This window comes from Vicugna pacos, chromosome 14 (genome assembly GCF_048564905.1).
Source record: "Vicugna pacos chromosome 14, VicPac4, whole genome shotgun sequence".
Classification (NCBI taxonomy): domain Eukaryota; kingdom Metazoa; phylum Chordata; class Mammalia; order Artiodactyla; family Camelidae; genus Vicugna; species Vicugna pacos.
In genome coordinates, this window is record NC_133000.1 from 345,850 (window position 1) to 373,810 (window position 27,961).

The 27,961-nt window shown below is 47.5% G+C and overlaps 1 protein-coding gene across 2 annotated transcripts in view; it reads left to right on the top strand.

The window, feature by feature from the left end:
* Positions 1–27,961, top strand: part of PARP4 (poly(ADP-ribose) polymerase family member 4) — a 67,286-nt gene that overhangs the window by 31,652 nt on the left and 7,673 nt on the right. For both annotated transcript variants that reach the window (XM_072975920.1, XM_072975921.1), the window contains 14 exons: positions 1,656–1,820; positions 2,608–2,654; positions 2,810–2,888; positions 5,845–5,982; positions 6,699–6,894; positions 7,892–7,959; positions 8,544–8,731; positions 11,046–11,145; positions 12,561–12,731; positions 13,004–13,084; positions 14,398–14,478; positions 15,421–15,516; positions 16,074–16,214; positions 25,801–26,868. In XM_072975920.1, coding sequence (XP_072832021.1) covers positions 1,656–1,820; positions 2,608–2,654; positions 2,810–2,888; positions 5,845–5,982; positions 6,699–6,894; positions 7,892–7,959; positions 8,544–8,731; positions 11,046–11,145; positions 12,561–12,731; positions 13,004–13,084; positions 14,398–14,478; positions 15,421–15,516; positions 16,074–16,214; positions 25,801–26,868 — 2,619 coding nt within the window. The remainder of the gene's footprint in view (positions 1–1,655; positions 1,821–2,607; positions 2,655–2,809; positions 2,889–5,844; positions 5,983–6,698; positions 6,895–7,891; positions 7,960–8,543; positions 8,732–11,045; positions 11,146–12,560; positions 12,732–13,003; positions 13,085–14,397; positions 14,479–15,420; positions 15,517–16,073; positions 16,215–25,800; positions 26,869–27,961) is intronic.

Below are 27,961 nucleotides of genomic sequence, written 5' to 3' on the forward strand. Positions count from 1 at the left end.
TTCGAAAGGGCTGGAACGAGGGGCACCTGGAGGGAGGAACACCTGCTGTGTCCACTCGCTTCCCTCCAAACTGCCCCTCCTGTTGCCGTGGCCTCAGAAGCAGGCTCGCCAGGGACCCACCGGCCACACCGCACACCTGGGAGCCGGCCTTCGCTTCTGCCATCCCCTCCCCGCCCTCCCGCCTCCAGGTGCTCGTCTGTTTCCTAGCAGATGTCTGCGGAGTCCGCCCGCGTCAGCGCCTTCCCTAACCCGTCACTTACCTGAGGGTCCACGTTTTTCCCACGGTTACGGGGGACGCCGGGGCCGGGCTCATGCGGCCTCGTCACTCTCCGTTCTCCTCCCTCCACACCCAGCCGCCAGAGTGCCCTGACGTTCCCCGGACAGCACCGTCTGCGGAGGCCCTTGCTCTTCTGGCAGAATGCTCTAACTCTGCTTGCTTGCTCGATTTTTAAAAATCAGCTTTAAAATTTTAGCTTAAGCATTGTCGTGCCTTTCCCCAGGTTGGTGCCTTGCTCTCCGCTCCTACCAACAGTGCACGTCCCTCTCACAGCCCTCAGTGTGCTCTGTCCGGAGACGGAGGCCGACCTTGCAACCCCGTATGTAAGCAGGGAAGTCACAGGAGAGTTAGATAAAAAGTTCATGGAGAAACAAAGGGAAAACTTCAGGGCCAAAGCCACGGCTGGAGAGAGTGCCCAGCTCCTGTGGAGAAAAGATTCTGAGGGAGTCAAAGACCCCCGTGTTGGGGTCCCAGTTACCCCAAAACGCATGCCCCCTCCGTCCTCCTAACTCTGTGGGACTCAGTTCACTTGGTTGCTTGCAGCTCAGCTTTCTGTCTGACGGGTTCAGGGCAAGTTAGGATTTTGTAGGTTATCTGGGTCGACGTGACGGAAGGGGCGTCTTGCACCTTCTAGATCCTACAACAGACCTGCCACCCCACACGCTCAAGGGCGTCTCAGAAGATCCCCCGGCCTTCACACACTTCTCTTAGGGCCGAGTGCTGTTTATCCCCGCCCTGCAAGTGGGTGTCCTTGATGTCAAAAGTAACCATGTACGCCTTAAGTCTGCGTGATAATAATGTTATAGTTAATCTAAAGGCACTAAGTAGAATGGGGGCTGTGCTGGATGGGGGGTAGGTCGAGAGATTCTCCGTGTGTGGTCAGAAAAAATCCATCCAGCCCCTCTTTCCCTGACCCAGCTAGTCATGAAGTTGTTTCCTGGTGCAGTGATTATCCATACCCACGGAAAGAAAACAAAATACCTTTTCTGAAAAATAAAATGATGACTATTCCATAAGATGAAAGAATTAAGTGAGGGCCAAGCTGGTGAAGACGGCTCTTGGTCTGCAGCCGCCGGTGGAGCCGCTCTGGGTGCTGTGGCCACAGGGGGGCCGTGTGCAGGGGGCAGAGGTGACGCCAGGTGACGCTCTCTGAGGGGTAGGATCCTGCTGCCAAGGGACCTGCTCTCCCTAAGCCCCCTGTGGACGCCACACTGTCCCCTGCTGGGGACAGGCTCTGGGACTCCCCTGTAGGCTGCTTCCCTTTTCTGAGGAAGGACCAGGCAGGTTGCAATTCCCGGTGTTTCTGTAATAGGAGGGACTAAGCAGCAGGGAACACAGGCTTTTGAGGCACAAGCGAGGTGACATGTTTCTGTTTCAGGACGTTTTTACCGTCAGTGTTGGGAACTTGCCTCCCAAAGCTAAGGTCCTTATCAAAATCACCTACATCACAGAGCTCAGCGCCCAGGGGGCCTGCGCGGTCTTCTTCCTTCCTGGCACCGTGGCGCCCTGGCGGCGGGACAGAGCTCTCAACGAAAACACGCAGGTTCGTACGCGTAGGGTAAGATGTAAAGCAGCTTTTTTTGTGTGAGTTATGCATCGGGAAGAAAAAATTACCTAAAATAACCTAATCATTTGGGCATAAAGTCAATTTTAGCGACATTCTCATGTTTAGACACATGTAATGTCTGTGAAATGAAGAGAATAAACACCCTAATGTGCTCAGCGGTTCTGTTTTTATTCTATTCACTTAAAGTTTTGTGTCTGTACCCCATGCTCATTGTGGAGTATTTAGATAAACATAAAGAATGCAAAGAAGCCAAAGGGGGAAATTTAAACCGTCCTTAATTCCGTTGCCACAGATGGTAGCCCAACCTCTGGGTAGCGCTTTGGTGTAAATCCTTCCAGACTATACTCTGTGTGTGTCTGTAGAAATTGCGTGTACACGTGTGTGCTGTGTGTGTGTACACGTGTGCACTGTGTGTTGTGTGCGCGTGTGTACATGGGTGTGCACATGTGTGCACTGTACTGTGTGTACACGTGTGTGCATGCGTGTACATGTTGCACATCGGTGTGTGCGCATGTGTGCACTTGTGTGCGTGTGTGCGCACAGACACATGTATGGCTGAAATCTCTGTAAAATGGCCACACACCATCCCTGGTGTCAGCTGCGTTTTAAGTTACTGTCCATCCATGAGCAGATGCTCGTGACAAAGTGAGTCCAAAGTGAGACCAGCCGTCCCGTGGCTGTGGCTCTGGTGGCATTAACTCAGCCTGGAGTCTCATGGTGAACCTTAGCAGATGCTTATTTGTATATTTTTTTCTTTCAACAGGATGCAGTAGAGAAGATTTATGTAAAGGAAATAGGAGCAAAGCAAAGGTCAGCACCTAAAATACAAAGCCTGTCAGTTAACCCTTCAACGGACGTTCGCTTTATGCTTTTCATTTCCACTTAAAATTGTGTAAAAGACCTACAAGCAGTTGTCTAACATTTAAGACGTTCGACTAAGCCGGCTTTGTCCTCGTTTCTGGTAGCTTTTCCCTGAGCATGTCCATCGAGATGCCGTACGTGATTGAGTTCATCTCCAGTGACACGCACGCGCTGAGACAGAAGGTCAGTGAGTCTTCACTTCCACGTCTTCAGAACTCCTGCTTCAACGTTCATTTTATTTTACCAGAGGCACACGGTTTACCAGTTAGATCACGCACGACCACTTCCAGCAAGTCTCCCTGGCCTCCCCAGACCAGTGTCCAGAGACCATGAACCACTTTAAATATTTTAGCTCTTTTCTGGTGGCTTCCAAAGCTTTAATTTTTTTTTTTTTCCTGCTTGTTCCTGATTCATCTGTTTCAAAACCTACCACGGTAGATGGAAGTGGACCCTCTTACCTCCTCTCACCCACTGTCCACTCCGCTCCCCTTTACTCCAAAAGCTGAATCATGTTTTTGGTTAAAATCAATAGTCAGTGGGGGGAGGGTGTAGCTCAAGTGGTAGAGCGCACGCTTAGCTTGCACGAGGTCCTGGATTCAATCCTCAGTACCTCTACAAATAAATAAATAAACCTAATGACCTCCCCCACCAAAAGAAAAAGATTAAGAAAATAGTGCTTAAATTATTATGACTATTTTACACTGAGCCAAGAAATGTACTAGATGGCATATTTTTTTCTTTTTACTTCTTTATGTAGTTTTTCAAGTTGCCCTTTTCACTTAATTTTCTTGAACTGCTTAATTTTCTAGAACTGTTCCTTCTCACTTGCTCTAACGTGTCAACTGAAACCCTCCATCCATGTTTTTCTCCATCAAATGCTTCGGGTGATCCACTGATCTCCCGCGAGTCCCCGCCCCGCCGCTGCCCTGGCCTCCCTCACTTCTCCCCGAGAGCTTTCCTCTGCGGCCTCCTCTCTCTCGTTCTTCCATTTGGCAGAGCACAAGCTCCGCTAAGTCCCTGGGACCTGAGAGTGTCCTGGCCGCGTGCCACCCGGGCTGCTGGGCGCGGTGACGGATCCCAGGCTGGGCCACCTCTCAGGAGGCTGACATCGCCATCGTCCGGCTTGCAGGGTCTCTGCTGAGCTTGCGCGGTGTTCTTTGTATGAAGCCCGCCGTTTTTAATCCTGCTAGCATTTCAGAACTTCTCTTTGTCCTGGTCTTCTAAAAGTTTGTAATAATGTGATGTTCACTTATCACACGTAATTTGTGGCCTGTAGTTCTGGGGGATTTTCTTATATTTAAAAAACAGAAGTGTTGCTCTCCCCTTTGCCTTCTGCAGCGCCCTGTGAACCAGGCGTCCCCGGGCTGAGCCCCTGTTTCCTTACGTTCTCTCTCCTATTGCCCATTTTATTGTCTTTTTGCTTTACTTTCTGGGTGATTTTCTCGCTTTTAAATTCCATTCATTTTGCTGAAACTTTCATCTGAGTTCTCACTTTGTTGGTAAGAGCCCTTTTCTGTTCTTAAAGCATCTTTGTGTTTCCTGGATGCGCTATCCTCTCGCTCTCGACTCTGAAGACATTATGTCTTCTGTTTCCTGTGCTGTGTCTCCTTTTTTGAGTTCCTTTTTCTTCTTCTCTGGCGTTTTGTTTGTGTGGTCTCCATGTTCACGTTAGAGGCTCGTCCTCACACGTCCGGGTGGCCTCCGTCTGTGTTCATCTTTACTCGGGACACTAGAAGCCAGTTAGGTGCCCTGAGGCGAGTGGAGCGAGTGGGCAAGGCTGTGCCAGCGGCCGCCAGCAGCGGGTGGGGTGAGTCTCGGTGGTGTTCACCCTTGTGTGGTTCCTCAGGACCACCGGAGGTTCGTAAGTTTCGTAAGGTGTTGCTGGGGAGGGCGACTAAGGTCCCATGTTTAGGGTGCCAACTTTCACTTCATTCTTCTGTGCTTCATTATTCGGAGGAGTCCTGAGTCTGGATTCTGTTTGATGGCATTTCTCAGAGTGATAAATCCTCAGTTTCCCTCAGTGAGAGGACCGGATGCTAGCCACTGGCTGTGCAGGACGGGGAGAGGACCTGGGCTCTGACAGCCTGGTGCGTAACCTGTTCACTGGCGCTGCTGGTTTGCAGCACCCAGCACCTCCCCCGGTAACTTCCCGGGTTGCTGCCGACCAGGGAGCCCACTGCATCCACACACACACACACACACACACCCCAGGACTCAGGTGACAGCTGCCCCTGCTCTGGCTGAGCCACTTACACACCTCTGTCAACTTTCCATCTTCTTAAAACTTGTTGACATCTCTCATCTGCTTTTGTCTTTGTTCCTGTTCTCAATGTCTCTATGGTTCATCCCCTTTTCATTGCTTCCCTTTTACCGCAGGGAGTTTTAGGATTTTGCTGGGGAATGGAGATGAACACACGTAAATAACCCGTCCTGAGCAAGCAGCCCTCTGCAGCAGACAGCTTTTGCTGTATAACAAACAGTCTGAACACACTGTGGTTTAAAACGAGCATGTGTTGTTTCTCACAGTTTTGTGGGCTGGCTGGGCAATTCTTCTGGGCTAGGAACCTGTCACATCACTTTCATTGTTTGAAGATTCCCATCTATTTTTTCAAAAGTTGTTTTATATTAATGAAAATATAGTTTAAAAACAAAGTATAATTTGGGGGAGAGGGTATAGTTCAGTGGCAGAGCACATGCTGAGCATGCCTGAGGTCATGGGTTCCACCTCCCGTACCTCTGTCAGTTAAGAGGATAATAATAATAAATAAGTAACCCTAATTACCTCTCCCCCCAATTTTTTTGAAGGTATAATTCTAATATTCCTGGTGAATTTTCTGCTTTGCTATTCTCTGTCATGACTGGTGTACCTTCCACTGAATCCAGGTGACAGAATACACAGACCTACCAGTGCTGCATGCAGGGTTTGAGACTCTCCCGAATTACCTAAACCTTAGAATTTCAGGAGGGTGACTGATATACAGTAATGGTCACACTTGTAAACCCTACAGTTCAGAATTTCGGAGCGTGTTACTAGCCTGCTGGTTCTGAGTGGAGTCCTGTCAGTCGTGCGGGGTTTGCTCTGTGACAAAGTGCTGTTGCTCCATGATTCACCTGGTCATCCTGGCTGCTTGTTTTGCAGAGTACAGACTGCAAGGCTGTGATTAGCACTGTGGAAGGCAGCTCCTTGGACAGCAGTGGGTTTTCTCTCCACATTGGTTTGTCTAATGCGTATCTCCCAAGAATGTGGGTCGAAAAACATCCGGAGAAAGAAAGCGAGGTATAGTCCTCCTTACTTCCAAGTGGGAGACACTGACCACTAGAAATGGTAACAGCAGGAAAGCTGGACAAGTTATAAGTATGTACAAATTAAACACTCCTGAAAAACCAGTGAGTCAGAGAATAAATCACATGGGAAATAAAAAATTCTCAAAACAACTCAAAGTGGACATGCAGCAAAAGCAGTTCTAGGAAGGAAGTTCATAGCAAGAAACACCTGCATTGGAAAAGTGGGACAACTGCAGAGTGACGTGCCACCGCTGAGTGTGGCGTGTGAAGACCATGGTGGGTTGATGGGCCCGTGAAGTGCCGGGAGCAGCGTGTCGTGGCTCATCTGGTCTGCGACCTTCTTGCTCACTGGGTTTGCTCTCAGTGGCCTGCACACAGTGCCTGTGTCGCTGCTTTTATGCCTCTGTCATCTTTGGGGCTTACAGAGTTTTTGCCAACCACCCCCACGACAAGTGGCCCATCTGCCCCGGAGCTGAGACCTAGCGAGGCGCGGTGGGACGGAGCCGCGGGGCCCGGCAGGGTCAGTGGGCCATGCTTAGGTCTTTGTCATTCTATCCCAACTGCGTGTCCGTCATTTAGAAAGATTTTGGGGTGGGTTTTTGGGTTGAAATTCTGTGGTCTCGTGGCACACAGAGCAGTACCAGTGCAAACAACCCGCCTAGTTTACCTGATGAGCAGCACCCAGCTAGCCGTTGTTTCTCCTTGCAGGCCTGCATGCTTGTCTTTCAGCCAGACCTCAGCCTCGCCCTCGCTGAGCGAGCTGGGGCGAGTGAAGTGATCATTTGCCTTGATTGCTCCAATTCCATGGAGGGCACGACGTTCTTGCAGGCCAAGCAGATTGCGCTGCATGCACTGTCCTTGGTGGATGAGAAGCAGAAGATAAACGTCGTGAGGTTTGGCACAGGTGAGCTCTCTCTGAGTCCCTCCGCAGCGTACTGCCCCCTAAACGTCAGCGCCGCAGGGATGGAGCAGATGATGGCTGGCGGAGGGACCTGCGCAGGGACACGCAGTGCAGCGCGGCGTCACGAGCAAGGACTCTGGGGCCAGTTCCCCAGTTCCAGTCTTACCTCTGCGCTAATTAGCCCTTGGTGTGGCCTTGGGCAAGTCACCTGAACTTCCTGTGCCCCAGTTTCCCTGTCTGTACTGTGGGAGTAATAGTCCCCACCTCAGGGTGCTGTTGTGAGCACTGAGCTAGGGTATAAAGGACTCGAAACGGCACCTATTGAGTGGTAGGTGCGGCATAAGTACCCCTGTCATCAGTGTTACCAGCTGACCCAAATGCAAGGCCCTGGTCTGAGGGTCCCAGGGAGGAGGACGGGACGCCTGAAGTCCGCACACCAGTAGAAGATCTGTAAGGGATGGTCTCAGGAAGCATCAGATCAGCCCTATTAAAAGAAAGGTACTGCTGTCCTCCGGGGTGGGAGTTGGGGGCCGGGGACACGTCAGCCACCAGAAGAAGGCACTTCGGGGAGGAGAGAAGCAGCAGAGTGGAGCGAGGGGACACTCGGTCCTGCCTGCTGATCCCGATCTTCCAGCTGCTCATCAGAAGGCCCCGCGCCTTTACGAAGGAGCCGGGGTCGCCACTGCTGGGGGCAGGGGTCAAAACGCACGGGGTGCAGGGTAGGGAGGGACAGCGTGCCCCTGCAGAGGCCTGCTGCCCGGGCCCCACGGCCTGCATCTCGCTCTGCGGACCGTCTGCTCCAGAACAGGTGTCTACGCACCTGACTTGACTCAGAGCATTTGGCTCAGTAAAGTGCGTAGCTTGAAGGCACTAGAATTTATTATTTAAAGGAATCCTGCTATGAATTTTTACACGTTAAAACTATCAAACGTTATTGTTTGTTAACAGTCAAAAAAGTGAATATTTAATGACAACACCTCTTGCCAATCTTATTACACAGGTTACAAGGAGCTGTTTTCATACCCGAGGCACATCGCAGGCAGTGACACGCCCACAGAGTTCATCATGGTGAGCACACAAAGCGCCCCTCGTCCCCTGAGCCTTCTGCCAAGTGTTGGTTCCCTCCAGGACTTACTCCCAGTGAGACGGCCACCGGAACCCTGGCCCTTCAGTGTTTGTGCGCTAATGGGCTCTTTTAGTTCATTGATAAAAGTGGTATGAATGCGTTTGAAAAATGAGAAATTGTAAAAGGTAGAAAGAAGAAAGTCACAATTCCACCACCCAAACACAGCACTGACAGCTTGGGAATGTTTTTTGCTGTCCCCTTTTTTTTCTTTTTTTTTTTTTTAATTGAGCAAGCTAGGAATGCCCAGTCACCACCTCAGTCTAGGCTGGCAATCCCAAGGGATGTTTTGATGTAATTTTTTTGAAAACCATAAAAAAAAAAGTGCCAAGTGATAATATTGTATTTACTGTGTGACATGAAATAAAACTAAAAGGATATATGTGTAGTTGGTCCACAAATGAATAATTAGGAAAAAAATTTTCAGTGATGATGTCTCTACATTAAGAGATGTGTTTCAGTAAATGATTACCGTCACTGGTGAATGCACCCAAAAAGGAGTAAACACTCTTCCACTTCATTTCTCCAGGCTGCTGCACCCACCATGGGAAACACGGATTTCTGGAAGCTGCTCCGGTATTTGGCCTTGCTGTACCCCGCTCAGGGGTTACGGAGCATCCTCCTCATTTCCGACGGGCACGTCCAGAACGAGAGCCTGACGCTGCGGCTCGTGCAGAGAAACGCCCAGCACACCAGGCTGTTCTCCTGCGGCGTTGGGTGAGCGAGGGGCTCAGGCACATGGAGACCGCGAGGAAAAGGCCGGGAGGTTTTCTGTTGGCCTGACGGGTTCTGGGGACATTTTCAAGTCCATGTTGAGGTGCAGGCTCTGGGCAACCGCCCGCGTCTCAGAACCTGAAGTGGCTGCTTATTAGCTGGGACCTCGGAAGGCTTCTTAACCTCCCTCTGTGAAACGAAGGGGATAATGAAAAGGCCGGGGCTTTAGTAGGTTTGCCCTGAGAATGAAGTGAACTCCCATTTACAGAAGGCGCTTAGAGCAGCCGGCACAGGGCAAGCACCCAGTCAACACTGGATATTATTATTTCACGGAACAACCCCAAATTCCAGCTTATTCTCTGAAGCCTAAAGATCTGGCCGGGCTGGGCCCACACACCGTGGCTGACTGTGCCCCGGGCTGAGGACTGTCCCTGGCTTGGCCCACCCCAGCCCGGGCTACTTTGTTCTATCCCGACCCCAGCCCTTCTGACTGCTGTGAGCGTTTGTTTTCTAACCCTGTGATGTGTGGAAAAGCTAAAACCCCATGATTGTTGGAGGTAACTCCCTCCCCAGCTGTAGTTAGCTTTTTTGGATTGATCTGAGGATTATGATGAAAATATACAGAAAACAGCAACAGAGGGGCCAAAGCAGTCCTGTCCCTCTCCAGTGCGGCTGCCATCCTGGCAGGTGGTCCCCAGGCCCCCTGTTTGAGGCAGTGCCGAGCAGGACCCTCCGTCCTCCCATGGCAGGGGATGAGGAGGGTGTTGCATCTCTGGGTGGGCCTCAGTCTGAGCTCCAGGGGCTGCCCCCCACTGCCACCAGCCTGGTGGGCTCTCTTCTGTCTGCCCCTCCTCAGTCCTGGCTCTGGGTCCCCTTCCTGTCGTCTGAGGCCTAGCAGGGCAGCCAGACCAACCAGCAGGTTTGTCCAGCCCACAGTGGACTCCCATCAGGAAGGTTCCAGCAGAAGTTACCCGGCTGACTGGCAGCACTGGACACAGGTGCCCAGATCTGACCCCTCACCTCAGATCTGACCCCTCACCTCAGGTCCGACCCTCACCTCAGATCCGACCCCTCACCTCAGGTCCGACCCCTCACCTCAGGTCCGACCCCTCAGCTCAGGTCCGACCCTCAGTGCAGATCAGGCCCCTCAGTCTCAGGAGGCACTGGCCTCTGTGGGTCCTCTTCAAGGACAGACACTGCTCTGTGACTGACCAGGGGTCATGGGGACGTGCACTTTCCTAAGTGCCAGGAAGTGGATGAAGAGGAGCAGATGGGTGACAGTGGAGGGAGAGTGTGAGACTCCTCAGGGAGGTGACTTTGTGCTTAGACGCCCCCACCCTGAGGACACTGGAATTGTTACCGATGTTCTGTCCAGTTTTTAGTACCTTTCTCCATGTTTCGGCCTCATTTTACGTGTACTCGTTTGTGTCACAAACTCTAGCAACGTTTGTGAGTTCTTCAGGAGTAGAAACTGTCCGGCCTGTTTAACAAGCTGTCCTCTTAGGTCCACACAGCAGCCTCCCTAACCTACAAAATCTGCAAATACAAATAAACTCCTGCTTAAGGGTTATCTCATGGTATTGTAATCACTGCCAATTAATTTTGACAGCTGAAGACAAATTCAACTTTATCAATAGGCTCAAATATATTTCCAAAATCACTTTCTTGAGCTCTTTTTCTGAAAAATTATCCATCATTTCTCTAAAATTTCAAGAGGAACCTCTCTAAGAAAGTCATTCTTGATTAGTTGTAGAATCATTATCAAGAGAAATTTAATAGGACACAACACTGTAAAATGATTATGAATCAATAAAAAAATGTAAAAAAAAAAGAGAAATTTAATAGGACGTTGTTGTTTAAATATCATAGATTGTCTTTGCTGGAATGAAAGTTATTTCTCACATCTTTGATCTATAAATGTGGGTCACATTTTAAGATGCAGACTGTATGAGCTATCTTGCCAGTCTTGACTTTGGGGATCAGATTCGGGTAGCTTTATATGCACTGGTTGGTATCCTTATCAGCACTCTGATGCCTTTTGGGGATTTCTCAGAATCATCTACTCCCTCCTTTGGTAAATCAGAAGGCGAGAATTTCTGCTTTTATCTACCATGAAGGAGACACAGATATATGGGCACTTAGATTACCCAAAGCTTCAGATGTTTCATAAGTTTTATATCTAACCTCAGCTGCAGAGCAGTAAGTCTTCTGCATGTGATGTCTCTTCCATTGAGTTTTAAGCTGTGTCAACATTAACTGTATGTACTTCAAAATGTTTCTAAAATTTCTTGAAAACTGAAACGTGAAATGTTATCAGTTCTACAGCAAATCGTCATATCTTAAGGACTTTGTCCCAACATGGTGCTGGAGTATTTGAATATTTTAACTCAAAATCCAAACATAGTTGGAAAAAACAGGTATGTTTCTCAAACATCTAATTTCTAGTCTTATGTCTAAATATGGAAACATTATCTCCTTAGAAATCTAGTGACAGTAATTTCTGTGTTTTCATTAATGGAAAAGGGAGCTAAAAAGAGGCAAAAGCTCCCTAAAGCACATGTCCCTACCCTCAGTCACTGCCAGACTCGCACTTAGCAGGAACACAGGAAATAACCTCATTGGCGTGTTCTCCTAGCTAATAGTTTGATTTCTGCTTTATAAAATACCATGGGTTAATGTTTTTAAAGTGAAGCATTACACACATTTTGCTATGATTAATTTTTATTGTGGCAAAGTATACAAAAAATTTATCATTTTAACCATTTTAAGTGTACAACGCAATGTCATTAAGTTCAGTCACAATATCCACCACCATCCATCCATCCCTAGAACTTTTCCATCATCCCAAACAAAAACTCTGTCCCCAAGTAAACAGTGACCCCTCCCAGCCCCAGGCACCAACACTTCTACTTCCTGTCTCTATGAATTTGACTACTCTAGGGATCTCATTGAAGTGGAATCCTACAATATTTGTTCTTTTGTGCCTGGCTTATTTTATTTGGCATAGTGTTTTTAAGGTCCATCCATGTTGCAGCATGTGTAGAATTTTCTTCCTTTTTTAAGGCATAATAGTATTCCATTGTATATATAGACTGCATTTTGTTTATCCACTTATTTGTTGCTAGACATTGGGGTTGTTTCCACCTTTTGACTATTGTGAGTTATGCTGATATGATTATTGGCATGCAAGCTTAAGTTTGAGACTCCAATTTCAGTTCTTTTAGGTATTTACCCAGGAGTGGAATTGCTGGATCACATAGTAATTCTGTTTCGTTTTTTTAAGAACCACCATACTGTTGTTCACTGTGGTTGCACCATTGTACATTCCCGCCAGCAGTGTGCGGGGGCTCCACTTTTTCCCCATCTTCACCAACACTTATTTTCCATTTTTTTGTTTTTACGTAGCCATCCTAATGGGTGTGAAGTTGTATCTAATTAAGGTTTAGATCTGCATTTCCCTAATAACTAATGATGTTGAACATCTTTTTATGTGCTCATTAGCCATTTGTGTATCTTCTTTGAAGAAATGGCTATTCAAGTCCTTTGTAGTGTTAATTTTTATAACTGGAATCTACTTCTGCCAAAGCTGTATATTAATTATTAACTAACAGAATAATTTTAGGATGTTTTGTGAATTTAAATTACATGCTAGTGCTGTTATTAAAAATTCTACATAAAATCTTTTTGGAAGAGTACCCTGAAGCAGGAAGGAGGCAAAAAAAAAAAATAGCTACAAATCCCAAAGGAGAGAATATAAAATTATTTTAAGTGTTGAGTAACCATTTCTGGATATAACTTTGAAAGAGAAATAATTCCTCTCTCACACGTGTAGATAGAAGACCAGATGACTCGGATGCGTTCTCCGAGTTGCCACTCAGTCTCGGTCAGATGGCAGCAGCTGAGCACAGAAGCCCCCGAGCCCCTGCAGGCCCCTGCCCAGGTGCAGTCCTTGTTCCACAGTGACCGGCTCCTCGTCTACGGGCTTATTCCTCATTGCACGCAGGTAAGTAGCACACAACTGATTTACTGGGGGAAGAGCAATGTATTTTGCTCATAATTTTCTTTTTCTTTTTCTTTTTTTCTTCCCTTTCCTTCACCCTCAAATTCTCATTAATATGCTGGCAGATTTTCTCCTGGGAGCACAATGGCTGGTTAACCGAGGACACCGGGGAGCCTTCTGATTCTCATGGAAACCACTGAAAGAGTCACTGCCGAGCTAGCCAAGACCCTGTGACGTAGAAAAGCTCACGAGGAATTCTTTTTTCCCCATTTCAGGCAACACTGTGTGCATTAATTCAGGAGAAGGAATTTTCTACAGTGGTGTCAACTACTGAGCTCCAGAAGACAACTGGAACTGTAAGAGTCAAATCTTGAGCTGTGGACTCGCTGTTTTTGAAAGTTTAAGTGACTTTCTTTTCCCCTGTCATGCTCCGTGTATGTCCTGTGCTGTTGCTTTCTGTGTGGACGTTTCGCACGTGGTCGTTATCTGCACAGATCAGGACGTTTTCCTTCAGTTTCTAAGGCAGCATGTCTTCGTCTGGGGTCTTGAGTCCAGGTGGATCCATGTGGGCATCAGAATAACTGCAATTAATTTTGGCATTTTATGCATGAAAAATTTTTAGGGCAGTTCTCAAAGATGTCCGCATCTCCATAAAAACTGAGTGCCACTGGTCCGCCTATGCCACTTTAAAACATGAAGTGTAACAATACCAGACAGGAGTAAGATGGGTCACGTACTGAGGGAATGTTTGCTTTTTCTACTTTTGGATTAAAAGCAAGTGAATTGTCTCCAAAAAGCTTGTAGTACTTGCTTTAGTACTGAATCTGCTGTAGCTAAATCTGGACAACTCCTGACCTTTGTCTATGCTGTGTACGTAACTGGCTGTTCTTGGGAGAATTTGTATAACCAGGTAAACTATTTCCCAAACATTCCTGGCTGTTCAGTGTTTTAAATAAAGCACAGCTTCCGTTTTGGCCCTGAGTCAGTAAGTGTAACGTTACTCGCTGACAACTTACGTGTAGAACTGAAGGGCATCTTCATACTGTTTTAAAAACTGAGTTTAAGGGAAGTAAAAGGATTTTCCCTGGGAGGAGGTCGTGCTGCATACAGCCACAGTTGTTAGAGTTGTGCTTGCTCTGCGAACCGTGGCCTGTTCAATAACAAGACTGCAAGGGTTGGAATTATCACTGAAAGGAGAGGCTGCCTTGTAAGTTCTGTTTCTTAGTCGTTTGAGGAGACGGGGAGGAATCTTTCGCCTTGAGCCTCCTTGTGTGCTCTTGGCGGCCCCTTCTGAGTGGAGACCACACTCGTGGTCTGGCGTCACAGCACGAAGTTGGCTCCTCCTGTTTACATCTTTTGAAATAAGTTGAATTGGCAGAACGGCCTTTTATGGATAAGGCAAAGTGTAGGGACAGAAAACAGACAGTGGGCGCCCAGGCCCAGAGGGGGCCACGCAGGGACAGGAGGGAGCTTTTTAGGGTGAGGGAACCACTCTGTGTTCATTTCAGTGGTGGTCACACAACTGTGTGCGTTCGTTAAAACTCATTGAACCGAACACTGTGAAAGTCTTACCATGTGGAAATTACACGTCAAGTTTTAAAATCGCTTTCTCTGTGTGACTTTAATCAGAAGCCCTCTGAGTCTTTTCCCCTTTGCTGCACAAACACAGATGATCCACAGGCTGGTGGCGCGTGCTCTGATCCGAGACCATGAAGACGGCGTCCTCCACGAGGATGAGAGGACTCACGAGGTTCGCTCTCTCACAGTAAAAGCCCTTGTCCACGGCTCTCGGCCTTTCTTACCTTGATTACCCATGGAGATGTCACGTGAGGACAGCTGGGTGCAGGGGGGCGTTGGTCACCACGGCTGTGATTTCCGTGCTGGGGCGCAGGGTGTGCAGGAGTTCCTTGATTTCGCGTTTGTTAATTTAGTTTGTTGAATGAAGTTACAGGTGCCAGTGGCTTCCTGAGACCTCTGTGATGATTTGACCATCAGAGGGAGGCCAGAGAGGCCCAGAGGCCGCTCTCTAGGCGCTGGGGTGTCCGGTTGCACTGAGGAAGGAGCGGTGCAGGCCGTGACCCCAGAGCCCAGGCCCCCTGCAGGGACCCCCACGAGCCCCCCCACCTCAGATGGCTGGTCCTCTGGGCCGCTGTCAGATGAGGGTTGGGGCATTAGCACTTGGTGCCACCCCAGAAATAAGGCGCTGGCGTCCCACGCAGGGCGGTGGGTTCCCTCAGACAGCCAGGGTCCTCTGGTCCAGCCTCGGCTTCTGTTTTGCGTATGGCCCTTTCGCCTCTGAGGCAGCTGCCCAGTCGCACCCCCAGACAGCCCTGAACTGGTCGTTGCACCCCTCGCACGTGGGAGCCGCAGGCTGTCTGCGAGAGATGTGGGAGCTCAGCACCCTTGACGGCGAGGGTTTTCATAAACCAGCTGCAGAGGGCTGCTTACCGAGGGGTTCTTCCGTGGCTGAGCCAGTCCGTGAGTCCATTTTGCAGGAACGCTGAGTCACCTCCTTGAGATACTCAGACAGGGCCGCTGACTCAGTGTTCAGTTGGAGACTAATTACAAGGTGATTTACCTTTCACTCAATAGCACCCTCTTAGATTATCTAACGCTCGTTGAATCGGTCATGCGTAGCTAAGTAGTGAACAGTAAAACCGGACGTGATTTCGTGTGTTTTATTCTATCCCAGATGAAGAAGCAAACCTTAAAATCTCTGATTGTTAAGCTCAGTAAAGAAAACTCTCTCGTAACACAGTTTACAAGCTTCGTGGCTGTTGAGAAGAGGGTATGTATTGCTAATTCCTGGTTATCTAACTCATATTCACACACCAGGAAGATCACTCTTGCTCTCGCTGTGGCTGACGGGCAGGGAGGGGAGGGCCTCGGCGCGGGGCCGGCGGGGCTGGTGGGTGGGGGGTGGCGACGGTCTCCAGATGAGTTCCCAGTGTTTTTATTTTAATGTTACAATTAGATTACTTGCACGTGTACATTAAGATGCACTACAGTTTTGTTACATTTTTGGCCTTTCCCATTTTTATTAATCCAAGACCCTCAAAAACAGAAAGGCCTGGGCTCCCCTTACCCCAGAGAGGCCCTCTCTCCCTCCTGACTTTAAGAGCAGAATCGCAGAGGCTGTAAGAGGAGGGAGGGCCCAGGAGGAGGAGCTCCCAGCGTGCCATCCTCTGCGCCTCCTCCTCTCACCTGTGGCCCGGGACATACGCTCCCAATCCATCCGACCCCCAAACGTATTCCAGACGAAACATTCACGAGGCTTTGGGGTTTCTAATAATAGTTCAATTGATAATATCTGTTTTGTTTTTACCTGATTGTGATTCAATGTAGGATGGTAATGAGTCACCGTCCCCCGACAGTCCAGATATTTTGGAACTTATCGCCCAAGAAGATGTAGATTTTCTGCCGTACATGAGCTGGCAGGAGGAGCCGCGCAAGGCCAGCACGAGCCAGGGGAGCATTAGCTACCAAGTAAGTCGCTGTTGTGTTTTCTTACTTTCACAGTGGTGGGGGGAACCCTTAGCCAGAGCAGCACCCTTTCACCCATGTGCACGGAACCATTGTCTCCCTGATGCTGAAAACTTTTGCACATTTATAAAAACGCTGTCACGTGACCGAGAAGGTCACTGTACGTCAATGTAGTTGTTGTAGACAGGCGTCACCCAGCAAGGTCAAGCCATTTACTGAGTGAGAGAGTAGATGTGTCATAATAATCTAAACTCACCACCCGTGTTTCCTGTAGTGCACAGGGCTCTGTACCGGGGCTTTAAAGCCAGAAACGTGACGACGTCGAGAAGCGTGACTTGAGTGAAAATTGGGAGGCATAGTCAAAAGCCAAGAAATGAAACGGTGCCCACGAGACTCTCAGGCACCCAGGGTCAGAGAAGTAAAATTGCCAAAATTTAGGAATTTAGAATCTAAGGAAAAACTTTGTGAAGAGACAGATCTGGGGGAAAACACAATATATGCAATATATTCATTTCCTTTGATCCATTTTAACATTACTGTGTTCGTTAAGCATATAAAAACAGTTCGATGTCACCTGCTTTGCTCCTAAAATCGCGTTTAGTGTGTTTGAGATGGTGAATCACACGCAGCAATCATTTATACTAATTCTTCAAGTACCCTTGATACTTCCAGATCTAAACTGGTGAGATGAAAAATTACAGATTACAAAATTACAAGTTAAATTGATGACTTGATCATTTATCTTTATTTTAGTCGAAATAATTTTTCTGAATGAACCATGTAATTTAGCAAAAATCTTGAAGCCTCGGTTACTCTTCCTCAGAATTTATCTCACTTGCCAGAAATGTGGCCGTGAAGCATCCCCCTTGAATTACTTCAGGCAGTGGGAGCTCACGGGAGGAGCACCGGGCCCTGGGGTCCGTCCTGGCTGCGACGACTCGCTTGAGCTGGGGGTCTCGGTTTTCACGGCGGTCAGATGAGCCCCTCGCAGGTGCTCAGCGCCTTTCCTCAACTGCGCATTTGGTGAGGGGGTGTTCACGCTCAGGCCTGCAGGTGGGCGGGCACGCTTGATTTAGGGCCGTTCCTCGTGCACTCACCCCGACCACTCCTTTCCTCCTCACCTGTGAAACCACGTGGAAAACACGTAAAAGGCAGAGATTTTGTAAAAAAATAACTTCTGATCTAATTTTCAAAGTAAGTTGTTTCATTAAAGTCAATGATTTGCTGTTAGTAGCAACACACTGACGCGGCCCTGAGGCTGCAGCCCTGCACTCCCTGTTTCTGCATCTCTCTCTTGGGAGCAGGGCTGCCCCTCAGGAGATGGCTAAATGTAACTAGAGACTGTGGGCCGGAAGGGGAAGAGGAGGGTGAATGAGTTTGGTGAATGGAAGATTCATGCTGGGAAGTAGGGCTTATTTTGTTTATTTAGTAGAATTGGTTCTTACAGTCATGTGGTCCAGTATCCAGACAGTACAGCAGGGAGGCAGTGGACCCTCCCCGACTTCGTCCTTCACCCTGGTCCCCCCCAGAGGCATCCATTACTATGGGCTCCTTGTGGTATCTTTGCAGAGACAGCATGTGCATATAAGAGCTTAAGATGAATTTTCCCACCTGTTTAAAGGGACATGCTATACACAGTGTGTATACTATTACACACTGTTCTATACATTGTTTTAAATCTGTACCTTGGAGAGCGATTAAAGAAGAGCATCTCTGTTTTTATAGCTGAACAGCATGATGTCGTGTGGATACACTAGGGTTCACTTAGGGAAGTGTTTTATTCATGGACAGTTTGTTTCCTGTCTGTAACAAACAACACTACAGTGAATAACCTTGCACATGTTATTTCCCATGGGTTGTAGTGTATTTGCAGGACGTATTTCTGAAAGGAGGCTTAAAGGGCCGGAGGGTATGCGCATTTAAAGTTTTAGATAGCTAGGGAATTTCTGCTACTGACTGTGATGAAGTAACGTCACCCATTTAAGAGCTGGACTTATTCTCCCATTTTAAACAACTAAAATAAATGACAAAAAAATACCTGGACCAGAATATTTGAAACAATGGTTTCCAGACACTGGACAACAGACAGAGCAGAGGTGACCCCTCAGGGAAGAGAACACATGGGTGGGTCCTAGGGTCGTGCAGCCTGAGGCCTGGGAAGAGTTTCCAGACTGTAGCCTGAGGACAGTGGACCCTAGCAGAGCCTGGTGGTGTCGCTGAGCTCGGGAGGCCATGGGGGGGGGCAGTGTGCTCTCTCTGAGGGAGAGAGCCCCCGAGACCTGCAGAGGGTCCCTTTGTGGTCTTGGCTGAGTGCCTATCAGTGTCTGTGTGAGGAAGCAACCTGGGGCCCGAGGAAGAACCACCAGAAAGGACCAGCCTGAGAGGAAAGATCTCCGAGCAGCCGGGCGTTGGTGCAGCACCCAAAGAGCTGTGGCTCCAGACCCAGTGCCTTGCCAAAGGGTCTAGACTGAAAGCTATCCTCACCCCACCTACCAAGCTGGAACGCAGGACTCAGAAGGATCAAGCTATTTCCAAATACCTGAATTATGTCCCAGAACAAAGCTCGAAACTAGGTAAAAGAATTTTTTAAAAACTTTCAGCACCCCAACAAGGTAGAACTGACATGTCTGGTATCCATTCACAAATTACCAGGTAGGCAAAAAGGGGAAATAATGAGCCGTAATGAGGGGGAAAACCAATCAGTAAAACAGACCCAGAAATCAAGGTATCCCAGAGGCAGCAGACGAGGACATTCGAGCAGCTACTCTAAGTGGGCTCTGTGTTCACCCAGGTGGAAGGACTGAGCACGTGAACTAGAGATTCAGAAGATACAAGAAAGACCCAAATTGAACTTCTAAAGATGAAAAATACAGAGTCTGAGATAACAGATACGCTGGATGTGATTCACAGCAGATTAGATCTTACAGAAGAAACAGTGAGACTACAAACACAGCAACTAGAAACTATCCAAAATGAAATCCAGAGGGGGCAAAATGGACAGATAATCAGTGAACTGCAGGACAAAGATGGGCACCTGTTGTACAAGAAATCAGAGTCCCAGGAGGAGGACAGGCAAAAATTTTTTTCAAAAAAAAAAATAGCCAAAATTTTCCAAATTTCAATCAGACTGTAGACCCATAGACCCAAGGAGCTCAGCAAACCCAAGGGAAAGTATGGAGACAACGAGACCAAGGCACCTCATAATCAAATTTCTTGAAGCCAGAGATAAAAAGGAAATCTAAAAGCAGCCTGAGGAAGAAGACGCTCACACAGAGGAACAAAGACGAGGAGCGGGCAGGCTTCTCGCTGGAAACAAGACAAGCCAGAGGGCGGTGGAGCAGCATCTTTAGAGGGCTGAAGGGAAAAAGGAAGAAAACCCTTTGCACCCTTCCCTTAGAATTAATCCTTACTTAAAATATCTTTTGAAAGCCAAGGCGAGGAGGACTCTCGGAGGAGGGTGGAGGAGGGAGCACAACCGCCGCCCTGGCAGAAGCTGTCTGAGGCAACGGTGTTGGACCTCTGGAGTCTGTTGAAGGCTTGAAAGATGGCAGGGCAGGCTCGGACATTGAACTGCACCACATTGGGTTTGGCAGTGATTTCTTGGCTGTGAAACCAAAAGCACAAGTAGAGGAAAAAAAGGCAAATTGGACTTCATGAAAATTAAAAACTTTCCGCATAGAAAGACAAAATTTAACAGAATAAAAAGACAACCCACAGAATGGGAGAAAATATTTGAAAATGATTTGTCTGATAAGGGGTTAATATCTGGAATATATAAAGAACTCCTAAAACTCAACAACAAAACAAACAACCCATTCAAAAATGGGCAAAGGACTTGAATAGACATTTCTCCGAAGAAGGTATATGAATGGCCAATAGGCACATGAAAACATGCTCTACATTACCAATCATTAGTGAAATGCAGATCAAAACTGAACTGAGATACCACCTCACTTCCATTAGGAATGGCAACACCAAAAAAAAAAAAGGTAAACAACAAGTGTGCTGAGGATGTGGAGGAATTGGAACCCTTGTGCACTGTTGAAGGGAATGTAAAATGGTGCAGCTGCTGTGGAAAACAGTATATAGCAATGCCTCAAAAAATTAAAAACAGAATTACTTACATGATCCAGAATTCCACCGCTGCGTATATACCCAAAAGAGGTGAAAGCAGGGTCTCGAGGAGATATGTGTACACACATGTTCATAGAAGCATTTGCATAATAGATAAAACATGGAAGCAACCTGAAGTGTCTACCACTGGGTGAATGGATAAGTAGAATGTGGTCCATACACACACAGGAATATTATTCAGCCCAAAAAAGGGAGGAAATGCTGCAACACGCTGCAACATGGATGAGCCTGGAGCACATTGTGCTCCATGAAATAAGCCCGTCGCAGAAAGACAAGCGTAGTACGATCCCACTTCCATGAGGTACTTACAGTCGCCAGAGTCATGGAGACAGAAACGAGAATGGCGGTCGTCGGGGGTGAGGGGAGGGAGAATCGGGAGCAGAGTTTCAGTTCCAGAGGGTGAGAGGAGTTACGGGGCTGGGGGGTGGGGACGGCCGCACAGCCGTGTGCGTGTGCTTAACACCACGAACTGCGCACTGCAAACGGCCAGGATGGTCAACTCTATGTCGCGTATGTTTTACCACAGTTTTTAAAACGGGGGGAGAGGGGAGGTGAAATGAAAAACTCTTTCAGAAATACAAGAGCTGAAAGCATGGATCAGGACAAGGCCCTCACTACAGTAGATGTTAAAGGAAGCCCTCAGAGGGAAATGGTGCCTTCCCGTATGGATCCACACAAAGGAAAGAAGAGCACTGAAGCGGGGACCCTGTTTAAATGTAATCCAGTTTTTTCTTATTCTTTAAATCTCTTTAAAATGTAGCTGATTCTTTAAGACAAAAATAATAACAATGTCTTGTGGGATTTAAAGCAAATGTAGAAGCAAAATGTATGACAGCACAAGGCAGGGAGAGGGGCGTTGGAGGTGCTGTTTTTAAGGACCTTGTATTATCGGTGAGGTGGTGATACATCCTTGAGTTCAGGATGTGTATTGTAAACCGTAAAGCAACCACTTCAAAAAGAAAAAACCAGCATAGCTAATAGCCTAATGAAGACTAAAATGGAATCATAAAGAACATTCATCTAAGAAAGTGTAGTGAAAAAGGAAAAAGGGAAGAATGAATAGGACAGATACAAAATGAGTAACATGATTGTAGATTTTACTCAAACTATATTGATAATCACACTTAATGTAAGTGGTGTGAACACTCCAACTAAAAGGCAGAGATTGTCAGATTGAATTAAAAAGAAAGACCCAACCATATAGGGGCTATAAATTCATTTTAGACATAAGACTCTAAATACATTAAAATGATGGGAAAATGTTACTATACTCAACCTAAAAACATAGAAAGAAATGGAAGATAAAGCCTAAAGTGGCCGGATCTTTCTCCAAGTAGATTTCAGAACGAGGAATATCACCGGAGACAGAGGGATTTGTTTCATAATAAAAAGGGGTTAAGTGACCAAGAGGCTCTTTCCATCCTAAATGTTTGGTTATCTAGAAACAGCACTTCAAAAATACGTGAATGGCCCTACAGACTTACAGAACTAGGAGGAGGAGACAAATCCGTAATTAATATCAAAGATTTCAAGACCCATTTCTTAACTGTTACAGAACAAGTGCACAGAAAATGGGTATGGATGTAGAAGACCTGACTAACATCAACCAAATTGACCTGTGGATTTAACATCCCCCCAGCGCAAGAGAGTACATATTCTTCTCAAGAATTTACACAGAACATTTACCAAAATAGACCATCCGGTGGAGCATTTAAAAAGTCAGTGAGTTCAGAGGATTGAAATCATACAGAGTAGCTCCCGGAGCACAGTGGAACCAAACTAGGAATCAGCAACAGAAAGACACCGGGAAAACCCCCAAAGGTCTGCAAAGTAAACAACAGACTTTAAATAAACCGTGGGTCAAAGGAGTGATCACAAGAGGAAGTAGAAAATATTTTGAGCTGAATGAAAATGAAAACAAAGCACAACAAAAGTTGTGGGATATTTCTAAAGCAGTGCTCACAGGGAAACTTACAGTATTAAATGCTTAGTTTAAAAAAAGTCTCATAATAACACTGTCATAGCTTCCACTTTAATACGATCAAATTAAATACAAAGTAGAATAAAGGAACCCCTTATATACTCATTCCTGTTGCTGCAGCAGCAAATCACCAGAGTTGGCAGCGTGAAACAGCATTAACTGATACACTGCATCGCCGTGCAGTGGGGCAGCAGTGTGACGGGCTCAGCTGGCTCCTGGGCTTCACAAGGCTGGGGTCACGGAGCCCCCGGCGCTGCACGTCTTTCTGAAGGCTCTGGGGATGGACTTAGGCTAACGCAGAATTCAGGTCCGGCTGCCGTGGGGCTGCAGCCCCACCTCCTTGCTGGCCGTCAGCTGTGGAGCTGTTCTCAGCCTCTGAATGTGCTTGGACTGCTCGGCGCCTGGCCTCCTTCCTCCACCCTCAAAACTAAGTTCAAGTCCTCACACTTCAAATCTCTGCCTTCCCTCTTCATCTCCCTTCTGCTGGCCTTAAGGATTTATGTGATTATGTTGGGCCCACGTTGATAAATTTTTCTGAATTTCACATGTAAACGTAAAGGATCTTGGTTTGCCAGAACAACAGTGGAAAGGAAGAGGAGGCTGGCGGTCTCACACTCTGGTTTCCAGACTTACCCTGAGGCTGCAGTGATTAGGAGACTGTGGTATTGACATAAAACGGACATACAGACCTTTGGAACAGAGTCGAGACGTATGTCCACCTGTATAAAGTCAACTGATTTTTACAAAGGTACCAAGACAAGGCAATGGGGGAAAAATGATCTTTTCAGTAATGACTCTGGGAAAGTTGGCTAGCCATATACTAAAAAACAAAACAAAACAAAAAACCTCTACCCTTGCCTCACACCCTGTAAAAAGACTGGCTTATTGATTTTAATGTAACAACTAAAACAAGAATATCTGGAAGAAAATATAGGAGAAAATATTACTGAACTAGGGTTGGACAAACATTTCTTAAATTAAAAAAGCAAACTAAAAAATATTGCTGAACTGGACTTCGTTAATACCGACTGTTAAGAAGGTGAAAGGGCAGGCCACAGACTGGGGGAGAACGCAAAGCGTGCCTGACAGAGACTTATGTAAAATGCAGGAGGAAATCTCACAATTCAATAATAAGAGAACAACCCAATAAAATAATAAGCAAAAGATTTGAACAGACATTTCACCAGCGAAGATGTACAGACAGCAAGCAAGCACCCGCGAGGTGCTCAGCGCCGTCTGTCACATAGGGAGACGAGACGCAGATGGGGACGGTGCCTCCCGCACGTGCCCTCCAGACGGTGGAAAGGGAGCCGTGTGCCAGGGTGGCGAGGACGCCGAGCACCTGTAGCACTGCTGCTGGGCGTACAGAATGGTACAACCACTTCAAAAGACTCTTTCACGGTTTCTTAAAAAATTAAACATACACCTGTCGTTTGACCCAGCCAAAGAAACGAAGGCACGTGTTCACACAGGGAGCTGTGTGGAGTGTTCACTGTGGCTCTGTTTGTAGCAGCCAGAAGGTGGAACAACCATCGGGCGATGAACGAACAGACAAACTGTGAGAGCCACAGGATGGACTAGCACCCGGCAGTAAAAGGGGATTAACCGTTGATCCATACCGCAGCCTGGGTGAATGTCAGGACGGCTGTGCTGAGTAGAAGTCAAACGAAAAATACAGACTGTGACTCCACTGATAGAAAACGTATGCAAACCAGCCGAGAGCGCTCGGTGGCCGAGGGGAGGGTGAGGCGGGCTGCCAGAGGCACAGGGGTGCTTTGGGAGTCATGTGTACGCTGTTCTCTTCGTTGTGAGGGTGGTTTCGTGGACCTATGTTCACTCCAGAGCTCATCAGCTTGGTGTCTGTTCCGACCAAGTCGGTCTGTTTTGAGGTTTTAAACAGCTCCCAGCACGTCACCCTCTAGCGGGCTACACCGGGTCACACTCCCGTCAGCCGCCTACCAGGGCCTGTTCCCTGCTCCCTCCCCAGCCCAGGGTGTGAGGCGACTTCTGATCTTTGCAGATCTGACAGGTGAAAAGCATACGGGTGATAGTTAAATGATCATTCGTTTCTTCGTAAATGAAGGGAGGCACACTTTCACGTCCCTGAAAGCCATTAGCACTCACCATCTCTGTGGATTGTCTGTTAGTGTCTTGTGCCCTTTTTAGTTGTGATGTTGCTCATTTTCTCATTTATTTTAGTGAAATTATATATTAGGGAAATTTGCCCTTTGTGACATGAGTTGCAAAAGTTTCCCAGTTTGCCGTTTGTATTCTGATGTTGTTTACCATCTTCTTGTCATGCAGGTTTTTTTAATGCAGTCAAATTCTTTAATCTTTAGGTTTCTTGTTTTTGTTTTATATTGCTTTGTATTTTGTCGTGCTTAGAAATAGCTTTCCTGTTCAGAGATTATGCTTTAAAAAAATTCCCCTTATTTATTTCTTTGAATAGCTTTGTGGTTTCATGTTTACATTTCATTTTTCATCCAGTTGGAATACTTCACTGTTTATTGAGTAATTTTTCTTTTCCTCAAACAGCTCAAAATGCCACCTTTATCACTCGCTAAACTCCCACGTTTTAGGGTCTGTTGCTGGACTGGCTATTCTGTTCCACTGATTTGTCTGTTATAATTACTGCAATTTTATAAAATTCTTTAGTGTCTGATGGGTCTAGTCCCTCATTATTTTTCACTTTGCCTATCTAATTAAGCAACGTTTAACCAGATAAGCACTGTTTTCAAGTATTATTTTGAAATGTATGTCTTGTCACATGTTCTGCGTTAATTACTTAAATGTACGTTGAGATTTGCCTGAAATGGGAAGGGACTACTGTTTTTTAAAAAACAGCTCATCTACGTTGGTAAAATGAGAGGCTAATTATTTCCAAACTATCTCCAGGACTTGTAATTCATATAAAACTGAATTTTATTTTACATGCAAGTTTTAAGGAATGCTTTTTAAACGACATTCAAATAATAGGAGTGACATAGCATCCCTCGTTCCCTTTTGTTTTGCACATATTCATATTCTGGTGCAAAAGATACATTAATTTTGTTACTTTAAAGCTTTTGACTTTCTTTTCGGTTCTCTCATTTTCTAAATATTGCTGTAGTGCCGTATAGAGTACTTTGTTTCAAATTAATCGGCTTATTTTAGGGCTAATTTAACACAGGGATATTGCTGATTGTCAGATCTTGGGCAGGTCCCTTCTCTGGTCCTCTCGTGGGAAGTGAGGGAGTTTGAAATCCCGTGATTCCAGAGCAGAGAGACAAGGGCTCTGGTGGATCTGCCACTGATGTTCCCTCCAGGTCTCGGGTTCCATGTCTGTGAAAGGAGGGCACGTGCTCGTCTGCTCTCCCCACCTCTTATCCGGGGTAAGCGAGCGCTGGAGGTCGGCCGTCAGCGAGTAGCGTGCTTGCCTGGCAGCTCGTATTCCTCCGGCCTCTCCCTCACACTGTGATTTCTCTCTCTGGACAGCCTCTGTCATCTGTCTCTGAATGGAACAAAGACCTGAAACTCAAACTTCGGATTAAAAGATGTAAATCGTCGAAGCTGAAAGTTTCTAAAGATTCTGAAGTGGTTAGCTTAGGTTCCCAACCACCAGAAGAACCTGGAACACTCAGTTCTGAGTGCAGGGGTGTGGAGAGGCTATTGGATTTAAGTCAGATGGAGTCATTTAAGCAAACAGAAATTAAACCACTATTTACAAAAGCCATTTCACAGAAAAAAACGGCTGTTTCCAGTGTTTTTGCCGCCCCTGGCTCGTCCCATCTCCTGGCGCCCGCCTCTGTCGGCTCTGCTCCGCCCTGCCCTCCCAACTCAGCCCCTCAGAGCTCTCTGTTTGGTTCTCCTGAGGATCCCCAGCAGTTGTTCGTGTCCTACAAGGATGGCGAGGCTGATGAGGACCTGGGGTGGGACAGCTGCGCTGACGCTTCCCATGAGCAGGGTCTCCTTCGCTGGATGTCTCGCCAGAGCCCAGTTTTCAAAGTCTTCGCGGGGTGCCCTCCTCCGGGTGCCTGGTTTACACCACAGCCCCCTGGAACTGAGCCAGGGGGCGCCCCCTGCGGCCCTGCCGGTTTCCGCCCGGAGCTGGACTCTCCCCTGCAGCAGCATTGTTTTCCCCCTCCTCCCAGAGTTCCTCCCCCTGTTCTGACCGCGGGGTTCGGCTGTCACCACCCTGGTCTCTATTCCCAAAGCTCCCCAGCATCACTGAGTGCCAGTTACCAGCGTCCAGGAGGTCTGTTTGCCCTCACTAGCCAGGAACCGGGGGCTGCTCCTCCGGTAGACAGTCCTCCCAGAGCTGCACGGTCAGAGCCTCTCCAATGTGACTTTTCACGTCATAAGAGTTCTTCTAAAACAGACATTAAGAAAACACAGAGCTCCCTGGTGATGATGTTTAAGGTGCAAAGTGGGGCACAGTCTGACAGAAGCAGCGGTGACTTTGCCACAAGCTTTCAGGCACGAAAAGATGAGGAAGGCAGAGCCTGCGGACAGAGCTGGAGGCGTCCCGTGCCCTGGGCTGAACTCTTCAGCCTGCAAACTAAGGTACTGCTCTTGTTTCTCCTTGTGTCTGTCTTACTGAGCTCCAGGGTTAGAGCCGTGCTAGTCAGAGTACCTGGTCATCACACCAGCCGCTGCCGGTCCATAGTGAGGTGAGGGGCTGGGGCCAGATGTGGCACTGCTTCCTTCACTGAGAAAACCTTGTTTTGAAAAACGCCAGATGAACGAACAGTGTGCTCAATGATGGCTGGTGTTCACCTACCTGTATTCACCTGTTAGGCCAGAACACCGTGGAAGTGAGTGTTCATGTTCCTCAACTGAAAACCCGCCTCCCTGGGGCCTGGGCGTAGTCAGGGGTGGAGCCTGTGTTTGGCATGGGTGAGGTCCTGGGTTCAGCCCCCAGTACCTCCATTTAAAGAAAAAAAAAGGAAAAAAACAGAAGGAAACTAGCCTCCCTGGATGGGTCATGGGGAGAGGTTCTAGAGCTGGTGAGTTCACCGCGACCTCGCTGTGAGGCTGTGCGTGCGCTCTGCGCGCTTCCACGTGAGGTCTTCGGGCTGCCGCCCAACATGGAAGACTGTGTTCGGGATTATCATCCCATTCGTGAAGCTAGTAAAGACTCTATAAATGTGGTTCTTGCAGTGGTACTGAGCGGTACTAAGGCCCAATCTTACATCTGTAATTATTTGTTTTGATGTGATGTAGTTTCGTGAAGCAGAAAAGCAACTTGACTTAGTGTAAGTCTCAGTTTGGGTCCTAGCCCCGCCCTTACGTGATTGGGGCACATCAGGTAGCCTTTTGGGGTCTTCCCCCCATGGGAGTAATAATAGTGTCTGTTTCATGGAGTGCTTAGGGAGGGCTAGGGTTGTTAAACAGGACAATAACAGCTGCCCAGCTTCCCTGCCTGAGAGAACGTGGGATGCAGTGTGGCCGAGCTGCTGTCTGTGGGCCCTGCAGCCAGGCTGCGGGGCTCAAATCCTGCTTCTACTGCTTGTTAGTTGTGTGACTTTGGACCAGCTACTCACGTTTCTGTGCCTCAGTGTCCTCATCTGCAAAGTGGGCGTGAGAACAGTACCTCCACAAGAAGTGGCTGAGAAGATTAAAAAAACAGCCCTTGGTACTAGCTCAGTACCAGTTG